This window comes from Hyla sarda, chromosome 1 (assembly GCF_029499605.1).
Source record: "Hyla sarda isolate aHylSar1 chromosome 1, aHylSar1.hap1, whole genome shotgun sequence".
NCBI lineage: Eukaryota > Metazoa > Chordata > Amphibia > Anura > Hylidae > Hyla > Hyla sarda.
Window position 1 is genome coordinate 396,715,323 of NC_079189.1, and position 27,696 is coordinate 396,743,018.

A 27,696-nucleotide genomic window follows, 5' to 3' on the forward strand; every position below is an offset into this window, starting at 1 on the left:
TCGAATAATATGTATCTAAAAAATAACACTTTATTGTGACTGTAAATGCCATCTTTTTACCACCTGGTCAGCTGGATCCACACGAAGTGCAAATACAATCATTGAACATATACATCATCTCAGTTACACAGATCAGGTACTTCTAAATCTAGTTGTCTATTTTTCCTTCATTCATCCTTTTCCACTTTAATCTGTATAAAGGCATTTAAGTCAGGACAATAGGGTTTTCTTCCTCTTCCTCCACCTGCGAGCTCTTCCTCTTCCCCTTCTCTTTCCCAGTTTGGATTATAAAGATGTGGGGGAAGAAGCTGAACCTCTGTAGAAGGTAACCGATCAGATAGGGAGCCATAAACTCGATTGGCTTTATTGCCATGCTTAGAGTGCGAGTCAATGCTGTAGCAGAGCCTGGACAGCTCTGCTGCTCGGAAACGAGGTGGTCGGGCAACCCAAACTCCTGGCTCCGATAAACTATCCTCTTCATCAGACATAAACTCTTCTGTCACACCCTCCCACAAGGCTTGTTCTTCAGGTGGAAACTGCTGTACACCCCATGAGCGATTTGCAAAAAGCTGTACAGAAAAAAAAGCAGCAGTTACTACATGGAAATAAACACATTTATGCACTTGCAGTTTAAAGGGAATGGGCCATTAAGTTTTTAGGTTAACATTTTTTAAGAAATGTTGATGAGTTTTTTTTCTAATTTTACATTTTACTATCAATAGTATGAAATAATTCTGAAATCTTGCAATTTTCTTTCAGATTACTAAAGCTAAGCTGAAACTTGCTGTTCTGTGAAAGTGAGGAAGTTGCTGGAAAGTCATGTTGCTCAAAGGGGTACTCCGCCCCGGCATCTTATCCCCTATCCAAAGGATAGGGGATAAGATGTTAGATCACCGCGGTCCCGCTACTGGGGACCCCGGGGATCGCCACTGCGGCACCCCGCCATCATTACAGCACAGAGCGAGTTCGCTCTGTGCGTAATGACGGGCGATACAGGGGCCGGAGCAGTGTGACGTCATGGCTCCGCCCCTCGTGACATCACGGCCCGTCCCCTTAATGCAAGTCTATGGCAGGGGGCGTGACGACCGTCACGCCCCCTCCCATAGACTTGTATTGACTGGGGCAGGCCATGACGTCACAAGGGGCGGAGCCGTGACGTAACAATGCTCCGTCCCCTGTATCGCCCGTCATTACGTGCAGAACGATCTCGCTCTGCGCAGTAATGATAGCGGGGTGCAGCAGCGGCGATCCCCGGGGTCCCCAGTAGCGGGACCCCGGCGATCTGACATCTTATCCCCTATCCTTTGGATAGGGGATAAGATGTCTAGGGGCGGAGTACCCCTTTAAGTAGATAATAGGAGATCATCCTCCCTTCCCCAGGTCATAGAGCAGGATTAGAAACCTCCCCATACACAGCATAAAGTCTGAAGATGTTCACTGTGTCTATGTCTATTGGGCTTGCTATAAAGAATATCCCTAAATGCTGTTAAAAACAGCTCAGGCTTGATGGCTGATTTCATAATATTGTACAAAAATAAAAATTACAAATCAGAAAAAAAAGATTGGAAAAAAAAAAAAAATAAGAATCCTTCAGTTCAATAACTGGCTCTTAACAGTAAAAAAAAATAAAAATATAAAGTTGCAAGTCCGCGGTTGCATAATTTACATAATACAATCAATGGCTCCACTCTTTCTCCAGCCCCACAAGTCTGCTGCCTTGGGGTCACCTTCGAATCGGTGCCGTCTTTCAAATCACACATCCAGACCTTTACCACTGCCTGTCGCCTTCACCTCAAAAACATCTCTCGAATCCCCTCATTCAACTTTGACTCAACTAAACTATTGGGACACGCCCTCATTATCACCCGCATGGACAACTGCATCCTCTCTACTGTGGCCTTCTATTAAAAACACTTGCTCCCCTCCAATCCATCCTTAAAAGGGGTTGTGCGCTGCCCTGCCTTTCGGAGCTCCGCACGCAGCGTTCATTACTCCGAACGCTGTGTGCGGGCTTCCGTGTTCATGGCCCTCTTGACGTCACGCCCGCCCCCCTTCCCATAGAGTTTCGTTGAGGGGGCGGGCGTGGCGTCATGAGGGGGTCGGGTGTGACAGCACGCCCGGCGGCCGTGAACACGGAAGCCCGCACACAGCGTTCGGAGTAATGAACTTCCAGACGCTGTGAGCGGAGCTTCGAAAAGCAGGGCAGCGCACAACCCCTTTAACTCTGCTGCCAGACAAATTCACCTGACTTCTACTCTGCCTCTTCCCTGTGTCAATCCCTTCATTGGCTAACATAGATCAACAATTCAGTTTAAACTGTTCACCATGACATACAAGGTCATCCACAATGTCACCTCATGCATCTCTGACCTGATCTCCCGATACCGCCCCTCACGTAATCTCCGATCATCTCAAGACCTCCGCCAATGCTCCCCTTGTCCGCACTTCACATGAACCTCCTTCTCCCTGACTTATCCCAAGTTTCCTCCATACACTGAAACTGACTCCCCTGACACATGTGGCTCTCACGCACCATCAAAACTTTCAAAAGATACCTGAATACCCATCTATTCAAGCAAGCCTACGACCTTCAGTAATCCTCAGCTACTGTTTCCTTCCCCTCACTTTATAGATTGTAATCCTTTGCAGACAGGGCCCTATCCCCACTCTGAGATAGTCGGCAAGTTAATCTGTGTAATGCTGAATGTTCCTACATTAGTGTTATGTACTGTTACCATTATCATATGTTAAAGTGCCCTGGAACCAAGGGTGCTATATAAATAAATAATAATAAAAACACATATGAACTGGCACAGGCTCTCAGAAAGCCCTCTGGCACCTCCGTATAAATGAATGAAGCGAGTGTTGTATGCAGCAAGCACTCTCTCTGAGAACAGTGGCCCTGTTCTGGAGATTGCGGGAAGTCCGATTCCTGGGACCCCCAGTGATCAAACACATATCCACAGGATAAATTCATTTTTCACTGGACAGCCACTTTAGATAAAGTGAATAAAGGGTCACATATTTTTCAGAACTCTGCTATAGAAAGCCGAGCCACCTGACTTAAAAAAAAAAATTCAAATTAACTGATGGTAAAGTCCCACAGATTTGTAAAGGACTTTTATTTAAAAATCTTAATCCTCTGCATACGTATCAGCTTCTGTATGCTCTGGAGGATGTGGTGTAGCCTTTCCAGTTTTACCACAAAGTTCTCTGCTGCCACCTCTGTCTGTTTCAGAAACTGTCCAAAGCATAAGCAAATTTCCATATAAAACTGCTTCTGCTCTGAACAGTTCCTGACACGGACAGAGGTGGCACCAGAGAGCAATAAGGTCAGACTGGAAAGAACTACACAACTTCCTCTGGAGAATGAATACAGAAGCTAATAAGTACTGGGAGGATTAAGATTTTTAAAATAGAAGTCATTTCAAATCTGTTTAACTTTCTGGCACCAGTTGATCTGAAAACTTTTCCCCTCCAGATTACCCTTTTAATACCAAAGGGAAACCAGTAATTCAATTAAAGATTAATACTCGGATTCAATAGTCGCTATGAATCAGATTATGTAAATATTTAAAGGGGTACTCCTGTGGAATGTATATAATTTTTTTAATCAACTGGTGCCAGAAAGTTAAACAGATTTGTAAATTAAACGTATTATTGAATTGGCAAGCGCTGTCTCAGACACATATCTATTAAAGCTAGGTGGTGGGGACTAACCTGATGCTGCTGTAGGAGGAGGGAAGGATCCTGATGGTATGGAAGAAACTGTAGGTGGTGTGAGGAAGTGCTCACCTGATGACCGAAAAATGGGAATACAGTGACTGGATTACATAAAGATATGCATATCAATTTGAATGAGCTCTATCTATAAAACATGGTCTACCTTTAAATGATCGGTTGTGCTGGTGCCGACAGCCTTCCGAAACGCGTCGATAGGTTTGTGGACCATAGAGGATACCGTAGTGACGTCACTTAGATCCAAATCACCTCCACCTGATTCACCTAACAGCGAGCGGGCAGGTAGGTCGAGACGCCACCGGCCGGGGCGCACTCCCACTGCCGCCAAACACTCCCTTTAACTAACCGGATTACAACCAACGATTTCCCGGACTGAACTCCAACTCTACACCTGTTTATTAATCCAGGAATACCTTCATTGAGGGCCCGCAACAGTGCTGACCGCGCAACAGGTACCTGCGGGAGCTTTACCAGGTACGCCACTAAGTGATTTAATAGTAATCATCCACTTATAAAAATACTCCTATGCTTTGTGGACATTCCATTAGCTTACAATACTCTGTTGTGACTATATTATTATTATAAATTATACAGAGTTGAACGGTATAAAGGGGCTTCATTCGCATTTTTTTCAACCTCTGGAGTACCCTCAGGGAGAGCCCACAGCATCAAGCATTTTCCTCTACAATACCCATACAGAATGAGTAATACAGCTCTTGAACAGGTATTAATAAGAACGACTCTGCTGAAAGTATTCATCATTCTTTTCACCAAAACCAGATTGTTTAATCCGTTTTATACCATAGGAAAATCACCCCTTCAGCTTACCACATCAGCCATTCAAACCACAATCGCTCGCACCAGCGCGACCGATCATTTAAAGGTAGACCATGTTTTATAGATAGAGCTCATTCAAATTGATATGCATATCTTTATGTAATCCAGTCACTGTATTCCCATTTTTCGGTCATCAGGTGAGCACTTCCTCACACCACCTACAGTTTCTTCCATACCATCAGGATCCTTCCCTCCTCCTACAGCAGCATCAGGTTAGTCCCCACCACCTAGCTTTAATAGATATGTGTCTGAGACAGCGCTTGCCAATTCAATAATACGTTTTGTTATATCCATTATATATCGGTGTGCATTATCAGGAGAGCACATCTATTGGCCAAGCAGCAGTCCAGCCACTGATTACATCCAAATCCATTCAGCGCTAGTGAATTTTTCTAATCAGATTTGTAAATTACTTCTATTAAAAAATCTTTACCCTTCCAGTACATTTTAGCAGCTGTATGGTACAGAGGAAATTCATTTATTTTTGAATTTATTTTTTGTCTTGTCCACATTGCTCTCTGCTGGCACCTTGTCCATGTCAGAGCAGAACAGGTTTGCAATGGGGATTTTCTCCTGCTCTGGACAGTTCCTGATACAGGCATCAGGGGTCAGCAGAGAGCACTGTGGACAAGACAAAAAAATTCAAAAAGAAAATAAATTTCCTCCATAGCATACATCTGCTAAAAAGTACTGGAATGGTAAAGATTTTTTAATAGAAGTAATTTACAAGTCTGTTTAACTTTCTGGCACCAGTTGATTTAAAAAATAAATAAATAAATAATAATAATAATTCCACCGGAGTACCCCTTTAACGACGATGGACATATATTTATGTTCTCCGCCGGCTCCCGTGATATGCGTCATATTGGGTCGGTCCCAGCGGCCATCAATGGCCAGGACCAGCGGCTAATACAGGACATCACCGATCGCGGTGATGTCCTGTATTAACCCTTCAGACGCGGCGATCAAAGCTGACCGCTGCGTCTGAAGAAAGTGAAAGCGAAAGTATCCCGGCTGCTCAGTCGGGCTGTTCGGGACAGCCGCGGTGAAATCGCGGCGTCCAGAACAGCTTGCAGGACACCGGGAGGGCCCTTACCTGCCTCCTCGGTGTCCGATCGGCGAATGACTGCTCCTTTCCCGAGATCCAGGCAGGAGCAGTCAAGCGCCGATAACGCTGATCACAGGAGTGTTAATACACACCAGTGATCAGCATAGGAGATCAGTGTGTGCAGTGTTATAGGTCCCTATGGGACCTATAACACTGCAAAAAAAAAAAAAAAGTTTAAAAAAAGTGTTCATAAAAGGTCATTTAACCCCTTCCCTAATAAGTTTGAATCACCCCCCTTTTCCCTTAAAAAATTAAACAGTGTAAATAAAAACAAACATGTGGTATCGCCGCGTGCGTAAATGTCCGAACTATAAAAATATATCGTTAATTAAACCGCACGATCAATAGCGTACACGTAAAAAAATTCCAAAGTCCAAATAAGAATATTTTTGGTCACGTTTTATACCATTAAAAAAATGAATAAAAAGTTATCAAAAGTCAGATCAAAACTAAAATGGTACCGATAAAAACTTCAGATCACGGCGCAAAAAATGAGCCCTCACACCGTCCTGTACGCGGAAAAATAAAGTTATAGGGGTCAGAAGATGACATTTTTAAACGTATAAATTTTCCTGCCTGTAGTTATTTTTTCCAGAAGTGCGACAAAATCAAACCTATATAAGTAGGGCATCATTTTAACCGTATGGACCTACAGAATAATGATAAAGGTGTCATTTTTACTGAAATATGCACTGCGTAGAAACGGAAGCCTCTAAAAGTTACAAAATGGCGTTTTTTCTTCGCTTTTGTCGCACAATGATTTTTTTTCCGTTTCGCCATATATTTTTGGGTAAAATGACTAATGTCACTGCAAAGTAGAATTGGTGACGCAAAAAATAAGCCATAATATGGATTTTTAGGTGGAAAATTGAAAGGGTTATGATTTTTAAAAAGGTAAGGAGGAAAAAACGAAAGTGCAAAAACGGAAAAACCCTGAGTCCTTAAGGGGTTAAGGAATTTAAAAGAGGACACTGGGGTTTGCAGAGGATGGTGAGAAGAAATCTGTCCTGACCCTGTATCTACGACTTCTCAACTTCTTTTCTTCCTTTTCTTTCAAACTCTTAAAAGGATTCATGGAATTTCGATATTCTCTTCTTTTTGTTAAAAAGTAGGCAACGCAAGCACCTAAAACAGAATGGAAATTTCTTTAAGATTACAGATAACACAGATACCTGAAAATTGGATTACATATATTTAGTACATGCAGTGAAAGTTTATGCTTACCTTTGTAAAGAAAACAAATTGCATTACTGATACTGTACTGGTCTTAACTTACAATAAGTATTTAGCTCTGTAAGTACCGTATTTATCGGCGTATAACACGCACTTTTTAGGCTAAAATTTTTAGCCTAAAGTCTGTGTGCGTGTTATACGCCGATACACCCCCAGGAAAGGCAGGGGGAGAGAGGCCGTCGCTGCCCGCTTCTCTCCCCCTGCCTTTCCTGGGGTCTAGAGCGCTGCTGTCGGCCCTTTTCACCCCCTGGTTATCGGCGCCGCTGCCCGTTCTGTCCCCCTGACTATCGGTGCCGGCGCCGATAGCCAGGGAGAGAGAAGCGGCGCCGACAGCCAGGGGGAGAGAAGGGGCAGCGGCACCCATTGCCGGCGCCGCTGCCCCGTTGCCTCCCCCCATCCCCGGTGGCATAATTACCTGAGTCCGGTCCGCGCTGCTCCGCTGCTCCAGGCCTCCGTCGTGCGTCCCCGGCGTCATTGCTATGCACTGAACGGCGCGGCGCTCTGACGTCATGCGCCGCGCCGTGCATAGCAATGACGCCGGGGACGCACGACGGAGGCCTGGAGCAGCGGAGCAGCGCGGACCGGACTCAGGTAATTATGCCACCGGGGATGGGGGGAGGCAACGGGGCAGCGGCACCGGCAATGGGTGCCGCTGCCCCTTCTCTCCCCCTGGCTGTCGGCGCCGCTTCTCTCTCCCTGGCTATCGGCGCCGGCACCGATAGTCAGGGGGCAGAACGGGCAGCGGCGCCGATAACCAGGGGGTGAAAAGGGCCGACAGCAGGGCTCTAGACCCCAGGAAAGGCAGGGGGAGAGAACGGGCAGCGACGGCCTCTCTCCCCCTGCCTTTCCTGGGGGTATATCGGGGTATACACGCGCACACACGCACCCTCATTTTTTCATGGATATTTGGGTAAAAAACTTTTTTTACCCAAATATCCGTGGTAAAATGAGGGTGCGTGTTATAGGCCGGTGCGTGGTATACCCCGATAAATACGGTAATACATAAGTTACTTGTGATTTGCTAACCAGCACCAGAAATCCAGCATTTATCACAAGTATCGCACCACATAACATCATTTTATATCTATTACCATGACCACATTCACAAATATTACTTGTGATTATGAAAAATTTAACATCTTTTCACATCACATTTTCTTCTTCCTCCTCTGAAGCCTGCAGAACTGTGAATGGAGCCTTGGACATTGAGGCAACTTGCACACTATTTGCACATATTGGGAGGGGATTCATCAATCTATATAGAGTCATTTTAGGTGTATTTTCTTGCACAAAATCTTGCGCAAGGATATTTCCTGTGTTCTTTTTGTGCATCTTTTTTGGTGGAACTTTTTCTAAAGATGTCACCGTTCAGGTGTACCGTAGAGCCGTTTTTCCTGTAGACATGAATTTACTAAGTCTTTTTTTTTTTTGCGCACAAAAAGAACGCAAGTCATTTTTTTTGCGCAAATATACACCAGCTTCGAGCACACGTACAAGTCTCCCTTATATTTTTTTTCAAGAGCTGAGATGGGCTGGATTCTACTACTGCACATGATTCACAGAGACCTGTGCACAAGTTTAGTAAATTTTGCGCAGCTAAATGACAAATACACGCAGCAGAAAGGGGTAAAAAAAGCTCTCCCATACACTGATGTTGATGAATCCCCCCCCCCCCCCCCATTGTGGATTATCAATCCCCAGCATGTCAATTTATACTATGGATACACTGCAGATTTGCCCCACAGACTTCAATGCTGAATTCATGATCTGCAAGAAAGCCACAGTGCTATGGATTACATATCCCATACCCATCTCTGCAGTGTCACATCAGCAACAACCACCACATGGTTTGCTGCAGATTTACATGCAGAAACTGTGGATTTTCAGACATTTCTTGTGTGAAAGTGCTCTAAGGATTTATTCATGTCACAGTTTTTACAGCGGATTTACACAAAGCAGAACTTTAGTCTTGTGGAACACACAGCAAAAACTGTAACATGACATCAATGTGACTATCCCCTAGGGAAGGCTGTAACCCAGGATCAGTACATTGTCAATGTATATACAAAGTTTTAGGTGTTCAGCGGTGGGAATTTATTAAAACCTGTGTAGATGAAGAATGGTCCTGTAATCCATGGCTTCTTTCATTTATCAGAGACAATTTAAAAAAAATTATAGAAGCAATCTAATTAGTTGCTATGGACAACTGCACCACTTTTCCTCTGCATGGGTTTTGATAAATCGCCCCTCTGTACAAGGGTTGTCCCCTTCTGCCATGTAAGTAAAATGTTATTATACTCTATGGCCGTGGTCTTCAACCTGCGGACCTCCAGATGTTGCAAAATTACAACTCCCAGCATGCCCGGACAGCCAACGGCTGTCCGGGCATGCTGGGAGTTGTAGTTTTGCAATATCTGGAGGTCCGCAGGTTGAAGACTAGAGATGAGCGAACTCACAGTAAATTCGATTCGTCACGAACTTCTCGGCAGTTGATGACTTTTCCTGCATAAATTAGTTCAGCTTTCCGGTGCTGCGGTGGGCTGGAAAAGGTGGATACAGTCCTAGGAGACTCTTTCCTAGGAATGTATCCACCTTTTCCAGCCCACCGGAGCACCTGAAGGCTGAACTAATTTATGCAGGAAAAGTCATCAACTGCCGAGCCGAGAAGCTCGTGACGAATCAAATTTACCGTAAGTTCGCTCATCTCTACTGAAGACCACTGCTCTATGGGATCTGTAACATGGTTTATATTTACGCAGATAAAACTTGACGTCTATATTTTATCTGTTATGCACTTTTCTTTAAATAAGAATCTCTGTTTCTATTACCTTTCAGCTCCTTGTCTGTATATCGATGACAACTAGACACAAGCTCTTGCTTTAGCTTCTCCACCAGGAACTTTAAAACTGAAATATTCCAGGAGGACTTGATGCTGCGATTAGATATTAGAGCAGATAAAGATAACATGATAAAGTAACGTAGTCCAAATATGTACAGCACAAGCCCCACACTTACCTCTCGGAGCCATTGAAGCGCTTGTTGTTAGAGATGTGATTGTGAATATTATGTACCAGTTTCTGAAAACAAAAGTTAACATAGAATGTATCAGGGCACTAACACAGTCTAGAATGGTGTGTCTATGTAATGTATTTTATAGGGTACGTTCACACAGGCAGATTTTCTGTGGGTCATCTTCTTTGTGAGTTTTCCGCAGTAGATTTTGTTGCTAAACACTGACTTTATTTGGGTCTGCTGTGCATTTTCCACTGTGGAAAACCCCCCGTTGATAAACCCACAGCAGAAAATCATAGTTAAGAAGCCAATAAAAAAATAAATAAATAAATTGAATACTTTTCAAATGCTGCTAATATATCCTATACCTTTAACAGGATGTGGATGGTGCTTTAGTTGTACACAGTTTGATAAAGGCATATTTACATACAAACATATTCTAATACACAGTGGTGAAGAGTTTACCCAACTTGTGTGTGCAGTGAGCAGCTGTGATCATAATTCTAACGCTTTGGCATGGAGCCCAGATTCATTTGCGGTATAAAAGGCTGTAGTTGGTTATTAATGAGTTAAAGGGGTTATCCGGGACAGAAAATTAATGACCTCATTTTAGGTTAGGCCATCTCCATTAGATTGATGGGGCTTCTGTCTACCAGGTACAGCTCAGGTACTTTTAGCAGTGGTTGTGTTTGGTATTGCAACTCAGTATTTAATGTTTTTATTGGGTGAAGCTGTAGTGAACTGTAATACCAGGAATAAAAAACTGTACCTTGTAAACAATAAAAACCCTGAGGTCCCTCCAAATAACTGATTGGTGGAGGTGCCAAGAGTCGGACCCCCACTGATCTTGTATTATCGGCTGGATTCAAGTTTTCCTACTATGTACAATAATAAAGGGCAGTATAATCTAGTAACATAGACCCCGATTTCACTACTGTGTTACTTACATCTTTTCATGTAGCAGATTTAAGAATAGTAGGGTTTATCTGCTGCATACTGGAGTGCACAGCTGCTCCACTCGCACATTGCTGCTGACTGACAGCTTTCTGCCAATACTCCGTATAGTAAGACAACTGTCAGTCAGCAACTGGTGGGCAGGTGAGCAGTTGCTCCTAAATATCCAGGACTACTGAGTATGTACATATCATGATCAGGACTAGTGCTGGAGATAAATGCTGGTTTTATGAGTTCTGCTGCATGAAAAGATGTAAGTAATTTGTCACTGGTATCAGCGTCTGCCCCTTGTTTATGGTACCCTCACAGATAGCGCAGTATAATCCTGGCAACTAGATTCATTTAACCACTTAAGGACTCAGGGTGTACCTGTATGTCCTGAGTCCCGCTAACGGGGTTTAAACCATTCTCCCGAGCAGATAATGGGATAAACCCCATGGGTCCCGGTTGCTACGGGCAGCTAGGACCAACAACTAATGCCAGGCACCGCCGATCAGGCCGATGCCCGGCATTAACCCTTCAGACACCGCGATCAATGTTGATTGCAGCGTCTAAAGTGAAAAGTAACACTATCCTGGCAGCTCAGTGAAGCTGATCGGGACTAATCGCAATGTCCCGATCAGCTTACTGGACAGGAGGGTCCTCAACTGCCTCCTCGTCGTCCGATCGGCGATCTACTGCTCCATTCCTGCTAGGCAGTCTGAAGCAGCAGAGCGCCGATAACACGGATCAATGCTATGCTATGGCATAGCAGTGATCAGTGTATGCAATCACCCCTTTTCCTATTTAAAAAAAAAAAAAATTATATATATATATATATATATATATATATATATATATATATATATATATATATATATATATATAATCTCATGAGGTACCGCCATGTGCGTAAATGTCCAATGTATTAAAATATAAGGTTAGCTAAACCGCACAGTCGATGGCGTCCACGTAAAAAAAATACCAAAGTCCAAAATTGTGAATATTTGGTCACTTCATATACCATAAATAAATATTAATAAAAAGCTATCAAAGTCCCAACAAAACAATGGTACCAATAAAAACCTACAGACCACGGCGCAAAAAATAATCTCTCATAGTCCCGTACGTGGGAAAAAATAAAGTTATAGGGGTCAGAAGATGACAATTTTAAAGATAATTTTGGTGCATGTATATTTTTTTTAAAGTAGTAAAATAAAACCTACATAAATTGGGTATCCATGCAACTGTATAGACCCACAGAATAAAGATAATGGGGGATATTTATCAAAGCTGTTTATGTCCCGCATCAATATAGACCAAACTACAGAGGGTTAGGCCGGTCAATTGTGCGCCTAATTTATCAAAAGGCGCACGGCTCTTGATAAATTCTGCGCACAGACTTTGTGATCTATGCCTTAGACTGTATTTAAACCTGCTCCAACATGGTCTGACATTTCGGTGTACTTTCAGCCGATGCGACTGGTCGCTGAAAAGTCGCTTTTGATAAATTCAGCACCAATGCATTTTCCAATGAATTTCCGTCTAAAATAGACTAGAATGCATCATGTTCTAAAAATCCTCTAGAGCAAAAGTCGCAAAAAAGTCGCACATAGACTGCGACTTTCTGTGCGACAAATTAAGACATGAAAAAACAGTCTAAATCCTTTGATAAATATCCCTCAATGTGTCATTTTTACTGAAAAGTGTACTGCGTAGAAATGGAAGCCCTAAAAATTAGCAAAATGGCGTTTGCCCACCCCACAAATATTTTTTTTTTGTTTCGCCGCAGATTAGGTTATAAAAAAAGTAATTTCATTACAAAGTACAATTGGTGATGCAAAAAACAAGACCTTATATGGGTCTGTAGGTGCAAAATTTAACGCATTGTGATTTTTAGAAGGGGAGGAGGAAAAAACGAAAGTGCAAAAACAAAGATTGTTTTGAGTCCTTAAGGGGTTAAAAGTCCTGTCCCTAAATGCTTTGTCATTTTTCCTTGTGGCCTATAGGTGGAGCTATAAGAATTTATAATCCATACATGAACTTATAAACTTGAGCAAAATTGTAGCTTTCACAGTATTATGTGTATAAATTAAAATGTTTGAGCATAAAAAAAACACAAACTAAAACCTGAAAAATAAATAAAGCTACATCTGGACCAAAAAAAAATAAAAAAGACAGTAAACCACTAATGTGACATTACATGCTGCCTGATGTGTCTCTGTACCAGTAAATAAGCTGTTTTGTCACTAAAGGTCTATAAAATAATAAACAATATGCTGGTGAGGGTGCCAAGAAAACGTTTGCACACCTATATAGTATCTACCAGCACGATGTCTCATTTTAGAATACAATAGTATATCTGTGTATGCTGGTGTGTTAGCTAAGAGGAGGGGTAGATACTTATGGTCTTTCTATGAGGTCAGCGTCAATTATTATACAATGCATGCCAACAAAGCAATAAACCTCACCGAAAGAACTAGGTCTCGTTTTCGCCGAGAACATTTCTGGCCATTGCTGCGCTGCCGACTGTTTGTGCCAATGTAATATGGGGCGAATATTGGTGGTGACGACGGTTGCCTCATCTCCCCTGAATCAGGTGAAGTTTCTGCTACCATCAACCCTCCTGGACTTAGGGAGCCATCTTTCTGTATTAGGATATGTGAATGACTCGATTTCACAACTGGAGGAGTTGGCTCATTCAGATTCTCTACCGGATCCCTGTGAGGCCGTGTGTCTGTCAGCTGCTTCACAAAGTTAGAAGATAAAATGCGCTGGGCAGGGGCCTCTGCATTTAAAAAATCATCAATGACCTATAAAAATAAAAATTATTCCATTAAGCACAGAAAATATGTAATGCAAAAAAACATGGAAAGTAGAGTGTTAAAATACAAAGAGGTGGCTGGCAGGGAGGAAACACAGGCTTTGAGCACGCACAACAGATGGTATAAAGATGACACACCTGCCAGAATTGCTGCAAACAGAAGCTGTCCCTATTAAAAGTGACAGACTGTGTCTCCCACTGGAGTGCAATAGAACGGAGACTAAGCATAAACAGACTGTGAGCTGATATCTTATGCACACATACTCATGGCATGTAGCTGAGGAGCACAAGGCCAAATGAATGTTAGTGTACAGTATATACCGCTAGAGCCTATGCCAGTAACTAGATTTCTTCAAACAACAGCACATAGGTCACCTATCTACATTCAGATGCATTCTGCCTTACACATATTGTTAGAGATGAATGATCACAGTATTTCGGCTTTGTCAACAGTTTTATGTGCTTTGCCTTAGCCAGTTTCCATAATATATATATATATATATATATATATATATATATATATATATATATATATATATATATACACACACACACACACACACACACAGATTACACCTAATAGAAGCTACAAGAATCTGAAGCTAGTGCATGACCACAATGACAATGCCTATAGGAGTCTAGGATTTGCCTTTATAGGATGAGGTACAAATCTAAAGCAGCTTGGAGCTTGTTTAGGGAATTTGGATTCCACATGGCATCCTAGTAGTAGCTGCAGACTGCCGATTCACAGCCCAAAGACTAGTGTAGTGGACGCGCAATGAGGAACGGCACCATTTCTCACTGAAGGTTTAGCTCAGTGTTTCCCAACCAGGGTGCCTCTAGCTGTTCCATAACTACCACTCCCAGCATGCCCGGACTGCCTTTGGACAGCCTCCAGTTATGGAACAGCTGGAGGCACCCCTGTTGGGAAACACTGGTTTAGTCACTTTTAATCATTAAACTAACCCAACCTGCTGCTATAGTTACATGCAAGTGGGAATCTGATGGTTTCACAAAGGTCTAAGGAATTTACAGGCATAAGAAAAATCAAAACCTTGAACTGTTTGGCATGTTCCTCAAGCCATTCCTGAACATTTTTGGTAGCGTGACAGGGGGCACTGTCAGAGAATCCCATTGAAAAAGATGGCCTGTACTTGATCTGCATCAATATTTATGTAGGGGAAACATGTCAAAGTAACAACCCCAAGAATGAAGAGATGGCACCAGGATACATAGAAAGAACGTGATTCTTCAGACCAGGCCTCTTCCTATTGTTCTATAATCCTGTTGCAGACACTGTGTGACAGCTAGGCAGCAAATTGTGATGCATTGTGTGTTCGACACCTTTTTATCATTATCAGTTTTATAAGTACAGTGACCCCCCGACCTATGATGGCCCCGACATACAATAATTTAAACATGCAATGGCCTCTCAGAGGACATTGCATGTTGAAGGCAGCATCAACATACGATGCTTTTGTATGTTGGGGCCATCGCATAAACGGCTATCCGGCAGTGCGTCCTCTTCACGATCCCCTGCGCTCTCCATGGTCATCATCACGTCGCCACGCACGCTGTCCCGTCATCCAATAGGAGTGGCGTGCGTAGTGACGTGATGGCGGCGACGTGAGAGCGACAATCCCGGGCAGCAGAGACGTTCCGGAGTGGCAGGGACATCACTGGGATGCGGCGACTGCGATGGAGGGCGACATCCAGGGCAGCGGTGACGGTCCGCAGCGGCGGGGACAGGCGAGTACAACTTCCTATTCTTTACATTGCACGAATCCCTCAACATAAGATGGTTTCAACAAACAATGGTTCATTTGGAACGGGTTACCATCATATGTTGTAGCTCTTCTGTGGAATTGGACCAGATGGGCTAACCTTAGCACCTCACACATATCAATAAGCATTGGGTGCTCATAATCCCTCACACTTTTTGGTAGGTTCTAACCACTGCCTACCAGGATCACCACTCAAGGCCAGTTGTTTGTAGAAACAAACCACAAACAAGAGCTCTCCCATGTGTTTCAAGGGTTTTAAATCCAAGCAATAGTGGCTGGTCTGCTGCTCCTGCCCAAACAATGCAATCACCTCTCCTTGTGATAACCGGGCGCAGCCACGCAACAGATGAAGGAGTGAATCCACATCAAAAGGTAAAAATGGATCCGAACAATCATTAAAAAAAATCCCTTTATTTAAAAAACATGCAATGCGTTTCAAAGCCAATCTGTCTTCGAAACAAATTGAATGTTTTTTTAAATACAGTGATTTTTATTTTTTTTAATGATTGTTTGGATCGATTTTTACCTTTGATGTGGATTCACTCCTTCATCTGAGGCGTGGCCGTGCCCGGTTTTCCCTGAGGCGGCAAGAGTGGTGACTGCAGTTGTATCGCAGATGCTCTGACCCTTCACAATTTGTCTGCTGTCACTCCGATCCTTACACCTTGCTAATTTTTTTCTGTTTTCTACATGTCCACTTCAAGAACTAACTGTTCACATGGAGCCATTGTCACAAGATAATCTACATTTTATGTTATGATCAGTGTAGAAAACAATGATAGCAAATGGCCAAGCGAGTTGGTGTAAAGCATGGGGGACAAAGTAACAGTCAAATGTCTGGCAAAACAAAAAGACAATAGTAGCAAGTCACTGTAGGTGTTCACTTACCGGCATATGCACAGGACTAAGGATGGCTGAAGTTTCATTAGGAGGACATACTGGTAGGCAACCGTCTCTTGTCCTGTCCAGAACTGGAGGGTGAAGCCCAGGAACCAGTGAGGCAGATGCTGCACCCAGCTGTCTCAACTCCTCAATGACAACCTGAACTCCTCCAATTTCTTCAACATCTTCCTCCTCTGATAACTTACATCTTGCGCTCATATCTGGTGGTGACTTTGGAGCCTCCGGCCTTTCCATTGCTCTCTTTAGACTACTGACCTCGTCCTGAAGTTCACTGAGGAGGCTACTGTTTGCCTTGGCAACATTGAGTGCAGCTTCGGCGAGTCCCACTGCTTTCTCCACACGTTGATAGATAAGATGAAGCAGCTGCTCACAGCCTTGCACTGCCACACCTTGCCCACCAACCGTGATAGGGGTAGTACCATCAACGAACATCGAGCCACCTTGCACATTTTCAACTTTACATTCACATTTTCCATCATTCTGCCCCGGTGGAGGGGTAAATAGAATTGTGGCACTGAATGACATTTTGGGGAAAAATGCTCAATCCAAATTTTTCTTCTAAAGCTCAGACTGATGAATGTAAGTAGTGGTTACTATGGCCGCCACCAAATAAATATTTTAAAAATGTAACATCTATAGTATTTATTAGAAGCTTTCTTGTGAGTGTCTGTGAAACTGAATATTACACCTAAATAATTCAAGTCTTAGTAATACTCCAGTATGTTGTGTCATCTGTCTTGGTGATATATTATTCAATATATTCATGATCTTTTTCTACGAGTGTCACAGATTCTTGAGGGAACATTTTCTATTCCTACTGTCAGACTGCAAACACATCCCACAAGATTTATTTTGTCCCCCAAACGGATTATTCCATTTCTTCTATGTGTTTTAAGCAACTAGTTTCATACTTGTTGACTTTCTAAGGAGCTTGTGGTCTGATAAATTAGAGACGTGTTCAGATGGTTGAGATTTCTGGAAAATATCTTTGTCAACTGCTAAGGAACAGAGTAATAAAGCAATTCACAAACATGACAATAAAGAGCTATTTAGACAAAAGACAATAAAACTTTTTATATTTTCACATTCAAATAACCAAACTTAAGCACTTTCATTCCAGATGCATATTTTTTCCAAACCAAATGTAAGAAGGATAAAATGCAGGTTATCAAATGAAACATATTACTTTAGAAGGAAAAAAAACTAATTTAGCCACCAGCTCACCCCCTCAATCATTAGACTGTGACCCTATTTACCCAGAGCTCATTGGTATACAGTGCATTGGATTATTAATGTAAGGCTTGTAAGAGGAAGTATTTCTTTACTAAGAGTAGTGGATGCATTGAATATCCTTCCTGCACAAGGAGCCATCACGCCCCCTCCCATAGACTTGCATTTAGGGGCGGGGCGTGACATCACACGGGGGCGGAGACGTGACATCACTTTCTTCCACTCGCGTGGTCGGGATCAGAAGCCTCCAGCGTTGCCGGAAGTCGTTGAGGTGGGTGCTGCAGCAGAGATCCCGGGGTTCCCTAGCAGCGGGACACCCGTGATCTGACATCTTATCCCCTATCCTTTGGATAGGGGATAAGATGTCTAGTGGCGGAGTACCCCTTTAAGGACCAAGGTCATTTTGGCCTTAAGGACCTGGCCATTTTTTTTGCACATCTGACCAGTCATTTTATGCATTAAAGGGGTACTCTGGCGCCAAGACATCTTATCCCCTATGCATAGGATAGGGGATAAGATGCCTGATCGCGGGGGTCCCACCGCTGGGGACCCCCGTGATCTTCCACGCCGCACCCCGTTAGAATCAGCCACATCACAGAATGTAATGAGGGGTGCAGTGAGTATTTACACCCCACTGGTGTCTGACAGACTTTTGGAACTGTGCAAATCATTCTAAAAATCTGTCAGATACCTGTGAAGATCACTGTAACTTACATTGTCCCGTTCCATGCAGGGGGATCTCCAGTAATCTCCTCCATCATCTTCAACTCCGCCCTCAGAGATTATTTCTAAAACTGGGTAAACTGAGGCACAACCTAGAGGTGGGCGGTATGACCAAATATGTGTATCACAGTATTTTTGTAACTTGTGGCGGTTCCACGGTATATAATGTTACTTCTCTCCTCCCCCCCCCCCCCAAATCAAGTGACCCGCGAGCACTGTTCTGCTTTTCCCCCCCAAATTAATTATCAGCCAGGCCGGCTTCTTACATGACAGTGGGCTCAACCTTTCACCGGCCAAGGCGGAACATCGCTGCGGCCGGTGATAGGCTGACGGCTCTCCGACATTCTAGTCCCCAGGAAGCAGGTCCGGACCGACGGGGGAACGTAGGAAGGTGCGTTAAAGTTTATTTTGTTTATCTTTTGCAGCCCAGGCATATGGATACAGCATACAGTATAGAGTTCCAGCCCCGGCAGCCCGCAACAAACAGGAGGACGAGGAAGGCAGCGCCTGTGGGTGACGTGATTAATTCCCCGATGGGGACAGTGCAGTGCTGGGCTGATAATTCATTAGGGGGGGGGGGGGGGGGGGGAAGCAGAACAGTGCTCACGGGTCACATATGATTAATTGGGGACAGCGCACCGCTGCGTTGATAATTCATACATTCCCAAGGGGGAGTGGCACAACCGGTATTGCAGTATGGGTAAAATTCATATTGTGCAGCACAAAAATTTCGGTATGAACCAGTATACCGCCCAGCACTATCACAACCTGAACTTCCCATACATGTGTAGACAGGACTTGGCAGCTGCTAAACGAGACACACTGGGTATGAAGCATGTCGAGCTGGTGGGCAGGCCCTGACACTGCAACTGGACTTCCCATACATGTGTAGACAGGACTTGGCAGCTGCTAAACGAGACACACTGGGTATGAAGCATGTCGAGCTGGTGGGCAGGCCCTGACACTGGAACTGGACTTCCCATACATGTGTAGACAGGACTTGGCAGCTGCTAAACGAGACACACTGGGTATGAAGCATGTCGAGCTGGTGGGCAGGCCCTGACACTGGACGTACCTGTACGCAATGCATCCTCTAAGGTTTATCCAGGAATAGAAAAACAGAGGGGGATTTCTTTCCAAAACCGCTCCCTGTCTGTCTCCAGGTTGGGTGTGGTTCTGCGCTCAATTCCATTTAAGTAAATGGAGCCAAGTTGTTTGAAAGAAATGACCACTGTTTTTCTATTACTGGATGACCCCTTTAAGTCACATAAAAGAGGAGTGGGGGGGGAGGAATTTTTTTTTTTATTGGCTGCGTCCTTAACCCCTTCCCACAAAATCAGGTACATGTACGTGGTGATGAGGGATGACTTCCCGCAAAACCACGTACATGTACAGCCGGTCGCTGTGACAGTTTATTGAGCGCGGCTGTACAGTCGAACCTCCCTGAAGCCGGCGATCGCTGCTATTGGTCCGTCAGTACAGACAGACCAATAGCAGGGATCTGGTGCAGGTCTCCTCCTTCCCCCTCTCCTCCATCATTTCACTGTGTGAAGCTATCGTTGGTGAGGGCGGGCGGGGCCCCATTGGAGGAGGCCACCCGCAGGCACTCAGGATCGGAGCTCTGCTCCAATTCTGGGTTAACCCCGTAGACACTGCACTCACTGAGACCGCAGCGTCTATTAGGGTAACAGAGGGAGCTCCCTTTGTCACTGATCGGTGCTCTGCAAATTGAAAGCAGTGCGCCAATGGTTGCCATGGCAACATGAGCAATCAGTCCCTACCTAAGGTAGGGACTGATCTATCCAGTACTGACAGACATAGGCATAATTCAATGGAGTACAGATGTGTACTTCATTGAATTATGTGTATAATAGTAAAAAAACAAAAGTGGGGAAAAAAAAATGAAAAAATTAAAGTTATAGCTCACAGAATGTGGCGACATACAAACATGATAATAAAAATTAGTTTTTAATGCCATAAATGAACTAAAATATTTTTTAAAAAGTATATAAATTTGTTATCGCCATAATCGTATCAACCTGCAGTGTAACGTTAACATGTCATTTATACTGCATGACGAACGACAAAAAAATTAAAAAAATGCAGAATAGATTTTTTTTATGTATGCAACCTCATAAAAAAAAAAAAAATATGATCAGTGTTATATGTACCCCAGAATGGTACCAATAAAAGAGTCAACTTGTCTCCCAAAAATATTTTTGCACCCCAAGGCCCCTGTTTCTTATATGATGCCAACAAAATATCCTAAACTAAAAGGATGCCCCAAAATCCACACAGCATGCCTTCATGTCTGAGACCTGTGTGAGAGACACATAGTACATAAAGGCCACATATGGGATATTTCTTAGTACATCAGAATTCAGGGAATAAATCTCAACTTTTATTTCTTTGTCAACACCTACTGTGTTACAGAAAAAAAATGGATGAAAAATCTACAAAAAAAATACAATTTTAAAATTCCGCCTCCACTTTGCTTTTATTTCTGTGAAACGCCTAAAGGGTTAATAAACTTCTTAAATGTCATTATGACTACTTAACGACCACGGACGTAAATGTACGTCCTGGTTTGGGGGCACTTCGCGCACCAGGACGTACATTTATATCCTGTGTATGACCGCTAGCATCAGAGCGGTGCTCGTTTCATACACGGCAGGTTCCGGCTGCTAACAGCCGGTAATGGCCGACATCGGCCGACATCCGCGATTGCACAGATGTCCACCATTAACCCCTCAGATGCCGTGATCAGTACAGATCATGGGATCTGCGGCAATGCGCACGTTAAAATAGCGCTGCTGCTGCAATCCGATCATTTGTAATGGTGGACGGAGGTCCACTCACCTGTCTGTCCGTCTCCCGGCGTCTCTTGCTCTGGTCTGAGATCGAGCAGATCAGAGCAGAAGATCAACGATAATACTGATCGGTGCTATGTCCTATGCAGAGCACTGAACAGTATTAGCAATCAAATGATTGCTATAGATAGTCCCCTATGGGAACATAAAAAGTATTAAAAAGAAAGAAAAAAAAGTTTAAAAGTGTAAAAAAAAAAAAAAAAAAAAGTGAAAAATCCCCTCCCCCAATAAAAATTTTCTGTTTTTCCCGTTTTACCCCCAAAAAACTATCAAAATATAATGGTAATTATCCCGTACGGTGAACGGTGTAAAAGTAAAAAATTTTAAAAAAAGTTCAAAAATACTGCTTTTTTTTGTCACATTTTATTCCCAAAAAAGTTAATAAAAAATGATCTAAGTTTTATATATGCAAATGTGGCATCGATAAAAAGTACAGATGACGGCGCAAAAAATTAGCAATCATACTGCCCTATATATGGAAAAATGAAAAAGTTATAGGTGGTCAAAATAGGGCGATATTAGATTACTGATTTTGTCTAAAAAGTTTTAGTGGTACAAAAATATAAAAGTATCTAGCCATGGGTATCAATTTAATTGTATTGACCCACAGAATAAAGAACACATGTCATTTTTACTGTAAAGTGTACAGTGTGAAAACAAACCCTCCAAAATGTGCAAAATTGTGGTTTTCATTTAAACTTCCTCCCTAAAAAAAAATATATTTTTGGGTTCGCCGTACATTTTATGGTAAAATGAGAGGTTTCATTACAAAGTACAATTGGTCACACAAAAAACAAGCCCTTATATGGGTCTGTAGATGGAAATATGAAAGAGTTATGGATTTTAGAAGGCGAGGAGTTAAAAACAAATACGCAAAAATAAAATTGCCTGGTCCTTAAGGTGAAAATGGGTTTGGTCCTTAACCCCTTAAGGACGCAGGACGTAAATGTACATCCTGGTGCGGTGGTACTTAACGCACCAGGACGTACATTTAAGTCCTGTGCATAACCGCGGGCATCGGAGCGATGCCCGTGTCATGCGCGGCTGATCCCGGCTGCTGATCGCAGCCAGGGACCCGGCGGCAATGGCCGACACCCGCGATCTCGCGGGCGTCCGCCATTAACCCCTCAGGTGCCGGGATCAAGACAGATCCTGGCATCTGCGGCAATGCGAGATTTAAATGAACGATCGGATCGCCCGCAGCGCTGCTGCGGGGATCCGATCATTCAGAACGCCGCACGGAGGTCCCCTCACCTTCCTGCTTCAGGCTCCCGGCGTCTTCTGCTCTGGTCTGTGATCGAGCAGACCGGAGCAGGAGAAGACCGATAATACTGATCTGTTCTTTGTCCTATACATAGAACAGATCAGTATTAGCAATCATGGTATTGCTATGAATAGTCCCCTATGGGGACTATTCAAGTGTAAAAAAAATGTAAAAGTAAAAAAAAAAAAAAAGTGAAAAATCCCCTCCCCCAATAAAAAAGTAAAACGTCAGTCTTTTCCTATTTTACCCCCAAAAAGCGTAAAAAATAAATTTTATAGACATATTTGATATCGCCGCGTGCGTAAATGTCCGAACTATTAAAATAAAATGTTAATGATCCCGTACGGTGAACGGCGTGAACGTAAAAAAAAAAAAAAAAAAAAAGTCAAAAATTGCTACTTTTTTAATACATTTTATTAAAAAAATTTTATAAAAAATGTATTAAAAGTTTTTTATATGCAAACGTGGTATCAAAAAAAAAAGTACAGATCATGGCGCAAAAAATGAGCCCTCATACCGCCGCTTATACGGAAAAAAAAAAAAAAGTTATAGGTCATCAAAATAAAGGGATTATAAACGTACTAATTTGGTTAAAAAGTTTGTGATTTTTTTTAAGCACAACAATAATAAAAAAAGTACCGTATATACTCGAGTATAAGCCGACCCGAGTATAAGCCGAGACCCCTAATTTCAACCCAAAATCCCAGGAAAAGTTATTGACTCGAGTATAAGCCTAGGGTGGGAAATACCTCATCCCCCCCTGTCATCATCCAGACCCGTCATTAACATCCTCATCATCATCCCCTTGTCATCATCCCACACATCCCCCCTTCATCATCCCCTTATCATCCCACACATCCCCCCTTCATCATCCCCTTATCATCCCACACATCCCCCCTTCATCATCCCCTTGTCATCATCCCGCACATCCCCCCTTCATCATCCCCTTATCATCCCACACATCCCCCCTTCATCATCCCCTTATCATCCCACACATCCCCCCTTCATCATCCCCTTGTCATCATCCCGCACATCCCCCCTTCATCATCCCCTTATCATCCCGCACATCCCCCCTTCATCATCCCCTTATCATCCCGCACATCCCCCCTTCATCATCCCCTTATCATCCCGCACATCCCCCCTTCATCATCCCCTTATCATCCCGCACATCCCCCCTTCATCATCCCCTTATCATCCCACACCCCCCCCTTCATCATCCCCACCCCCCTTCATCATCACCACACCCCCCCCCCCTTCATCATCCTCTTCTCATCATTCGCCCTCAGTGGTCTTCAACCTGCGGACCTCCAGAGGTTTCAAAACTACAACTCCCAGCAAGCCCGGGCAGCCATCGGCTGTCCGGGCTTGCTGGGAGTTGTAGTTTTGAAACCTCCGGAGGTCCGCAGGTTGAAGACCACTGCGGCCTTCAACATCATCCAGCCCCCTCTCACCCCCTTTAGTTCTGAGTACTCACCTCCGCTCGGCGCTGGTCCGGTCCTGCAGGGCTGTCCGGTGAGGAGGTGGTCCGGTGAGGAGGTGGTCCAGGCTGCTATCTTCACCGGGGGGCGCCTCTTCTCCGCGCTTCCGGCCCGGAATAGAGGCGTTGCCTTGACAATGACGCAGAAGTACGTTGGCAATGAACGCACCTCTGCGTCGTTGTCACGGCAACGTGACTATTCTGAGGCCGGGCCCGAAGCGCTTAGAAGAGGCCTCCCCGGTGAAGATAGCAGCCCGGAACCACTATGCCACCGGACCACCTCCTCACCGGACAGTCCTGCAGCACCGGACCAGCGCCGAGCGGAGGTGAGTACTCAGAACTAAAGGGGGTGAGAGGGGGCTGGATGATGTTGAAGGCCGCAGTGGTCTTCAACCTGCGGACCTCCGGAGGTTTCAAAACTACAACTCCCAGCAAGCCCGGACAGCCGATGGCTGCCCGGGCTTGCTGGGAGTTGTAGTTTTGAAACCTCTGGAGGTCCGCAGGTTGAAGACCACTGCGGGTGGGGGAGTTCACTCGAGTATAAGCCGAGGGGGGTGTTTTCAGCACGAAAAATCGTGCTGAAAAACTCGGCTTATACTCGAGTATATACGGTATGTAATAATGGGTATCATTTTAATCGTATTGACCCTCAGAATAAAGAACACACGTCATTTTTACCGTAAAATGTACGGCGTGAAAACGAAACCTTCCAAAATTAGCAAAATTGCGTTTTTCTTTTTTATTTCCCCACAAAAATAGTGTTTTTTGGTTGCGCCATACATTTTATGATATAATGAGTTATGTCATTACAAAGGGCAACTGTCTTTATACAAGCCCTTATACTAGTCTGTGGATGAAAATATAAAAGAGTTATGATTTTTTGAAGGCGAGGAGGAAAAAATGAAAACGTAAAAATTAAATTGTCCGAGTCCTTAAGGCCAAAATGGGCTGAGTCCTTAAGGGGTTAAGGGGTGAAGTTTATAGAATGGGGTGATTTATGGGGGTAACATACAGGCCACTCAATTCCACTTCAGAACTAAACTGGTCCTGAAAAATCAGATTTTGCAATTTTCTTGCAAATCTGGAAAATTGCTACTTAACTTATAAACTTTCTAACTTTCTAAAAAGTAAAAGAATGTTTATCAAATAATGGGAACTTAACGTAGACATATTGTAGATGTGAATGAATCATTATTTTGGTATGGCATGGATATTTGTCGTACGAGTAGAAAATATCAAATCTAGAAAAATGCTATTTTTTCCCCGCAATTTTTATTTTACAAAAAACGCAAAATATATCAATCAAAATTTACCACTAATGTTAAGTACAATATGTCACGAAAAAACTCTCAGAATCACTTTCATAAGTGAAAGCGTTCCAAAGTTATTACCAAATAAGTGGACACGTCAGATTTTGAAAATTTGCCTTGGTCATTAAGGTCAAAACAGGCTGTTGAGTAAAGGGGTTTAAGTATTAAAGGGTTAAAAAGGCAAGTTTGACAACAAATACCAGCTCCAGGAAAGATACAGTTTATTTAAAGGGGTTATCTGGCCCAGGCACCAGGAAAAAGACCCAGGCCCAATTTGTCATGTTGCCATATAGCCAGAAAAACACCCTTGCACCAGATAACCCCATTAATACCCTAAGGGTATGTTCACACTGAGGAATTGGGGCGGAAATCAAGCAGAAATTTTCTGCCTCAAAATATTGTTACTTTTCCACAAGAACTCACAGAGATTTTGCGCGGAATTGCAGGTTTCATGCGGAGGAGTATCAAGTATTTCTATTCATAATTTTTTTTTTCATGTGGAAATTCCGCACCAATTCCGTGCGAATTCCGTGTGGAAATGCTTCTGACTGGAAAAAAAAATATTTACATTGATCTCTATGGGAGAACGACGCTGATTCCGCCTGAAAGAACATGTTCTTTCTTCAAGTGGAACAGACTTTCTCGTCAGAATTCTGTTTGAGGAAATTCCTCAGTGTGAACTGAGGGGCAGAAATTCTGCACAACTCTATGGGGATTTCACTGCTGAATGAATTGGAGAGGAAAAAGCGAGCAGAATTACTCGTGGAAATTCCTCTCCAATTCCTCAGTGTGAACATACCCTAAGGGTCCACGCACACTATGGAACTTGCGCCTGGAGTTCTGGGTGAAGACTGTGCAGCAGGCAGTGGTGGAATCAGCACCAATATCCTCACAGACATTGAGCATTCCCATTGACGGCAATGCAGTTCCAGGTGGAACCTAAAGAATGGACACATTCTTTCTGCAAAGTACTTGGAATTTCGAAGTCTGCAATGTGTGCAAAGCAGCATAAACCACCGGAAAACAATCCGGCCAGAGATTCTGTATTGTGCAGAGCCCTAACATGTACCAATGGTGTCTGCAGCTCTTATTATTACAGCTGATCCCCACTGGAATAGCCCTTTAAGCCAGACAAATGGCTACTTCTTCTATATGTTGGGTCGCATAAATCACTGCTAAAAAGGGGAAGGAAAACCAGAGAAAAAAAATAATTGTACGAAAATACAATTCCCATGGAGAATGGAAACCAGTGGCGAGTGTATGTTCTATTTCTCCGGCTGGTCATCCCCTCAGGATTATCTCGTCTTTGCCTCTAGCTTTCTCACAGAGATAGATCCCTGCTCAGCGCCGCGCCCCGCCTGCACAAGCGTCACGTCGGTGGGCGCGGCCAGTACACGCCACTTCTCACGTGAACACTAGGATGTACGCGCGACATACAGTGTTCCGTGTACATAACACGAACGCTGATTCGCTAGAACGCGCTGTAGCGAATCAGAGACTGAACAGGCTAAACCAATCAAAAGCAGCTTTTTTGTTAGGTTTCGCCTGTTCAGTCTTTGATTCGCTACAGCGCGCTGCCAATCACAGCTGCACGCCGACCATTAGTGGTGCACAGACAAAAGGCGGGACACGTCCCTACACAGGCGTCCAATAGGAAACAGTTACCCTTCACCTTCCTACTCAGTTAACCCCACGTCTGCCGGTCACGGAAGCAAAGATAAGCCCTTGCCTACCGACCAGCGTTCACCGTAGATACACGGCGTGTGGCTTCACAGCTACGAGAGGGGAGCACAGCTGCTACATATCAGCCTGTACAGCACTCATGCGGTTAACACACCGAGCAGCGTTCACAGCGCAGCGCCGCCGCCGTCCACAGAACACACATACGACGCCCACAACCATTATGTTAACATGCAAAGTTCCCGTCCACCTGCCCCCTCCCCTTCATTCACTCACAGACACAACTATACACGGGTATATACCCGCGGGGATGGGAGGGAAAGCGTAAATATACTACCGAACCCGGGGAAATCCCTCCGCCTGGCACCGAACCGGTTAATAAAGTACACCCGGTAGCTGGAAGCAGTGCACACTGGCCCCGGGCCGTGTCATTGCTGCTTGTTATAAAGGATACGTGAAGGTCAGCGACATGTCCCCTTTGTATTCTTGGAGCCGTGTGTGCAAGGACGAGTGCACCGAGGGTACACGCCTCTACTGTGCACTGATTGGGCCAGGATGGGGGCGGGGCCTGGCTGTTTGTGTACAGGGGCCCTGCAGCGGAGACGTGTACAGTCATCCGGAGCTACAGTGCTCACCTTTCATTTGTATGTGTACATCATAACTACAACTCTCAGCATGCCCAGGACCTTACACTACTTACTACTGTACCTATTCATATACAGTGGTCCCTCAACATACCATGGTAATCTGTTCCAAATGAACCATCG

The 27,696-nt window shown here is 43.9% G+C and overlaps 1 protein-coding gene and 1 long non-coding RNA gene across 3 annotated transcripts in view; one reads left to right on the top strand and one right to left on the bottom strand.

Annotated features, from left to right (window-relative positions):
• Positions 1-9,886, top strand: part of LOC130276905 (uncharacterized) — a 71,612-nt gene extending 61,726 nt beyond the window's left edge. The window contains exon 5 of the long non-coding RNA XR_008845289.1: positions 9,755-9,886. This is a non-coding gene — a long non-coding RNA (uncharacterized LOC130276905). The remainder of the gene's footprint in view (positions 1-9,754) is intronic.
• LOC130276868 (uncharacterized protein C14orf93-like) lies at positions 1-27,608 on the bottom strand. 2 transcript variants are annotated; one of them, XM_056526832.1, is made up of 7 exons: positions 27,384-27,608; positions 16,361-17,361; positions 13,336-13,677; positions 9,935-9,996; positions 9,748-9,851; positions 6,699-6,811; positions 1-569 (listed from the first exon to the last, which is right to left on the bottom strand). In XM_056526832.1, exons 2-7 carry the CDS (start codon positions 16,898-16,900, stop codon positions 168-170), a joined length of 1,563 nt encoding a protein of 520 aa, XP_056382807.1. In that variant the 5' UTR covers positions 16,901-17,361; positions 27,384-27,608; the 3' UTR covers positions 1-167. The 2 variants fall into 2 exon arrangements, with proteins under 2 accessions (XP_056382807.1, XP_056382815.1); XM_056526840.1 differs by lacking the exon at positions 27,384-27,608 and adding an exon at positions 27,267-27,371 and having other exon boundaries at positions 16,361-17,373.
• Between the last annotated feature and the right edge of the window lie 88 nt (positions 27,609-27,696).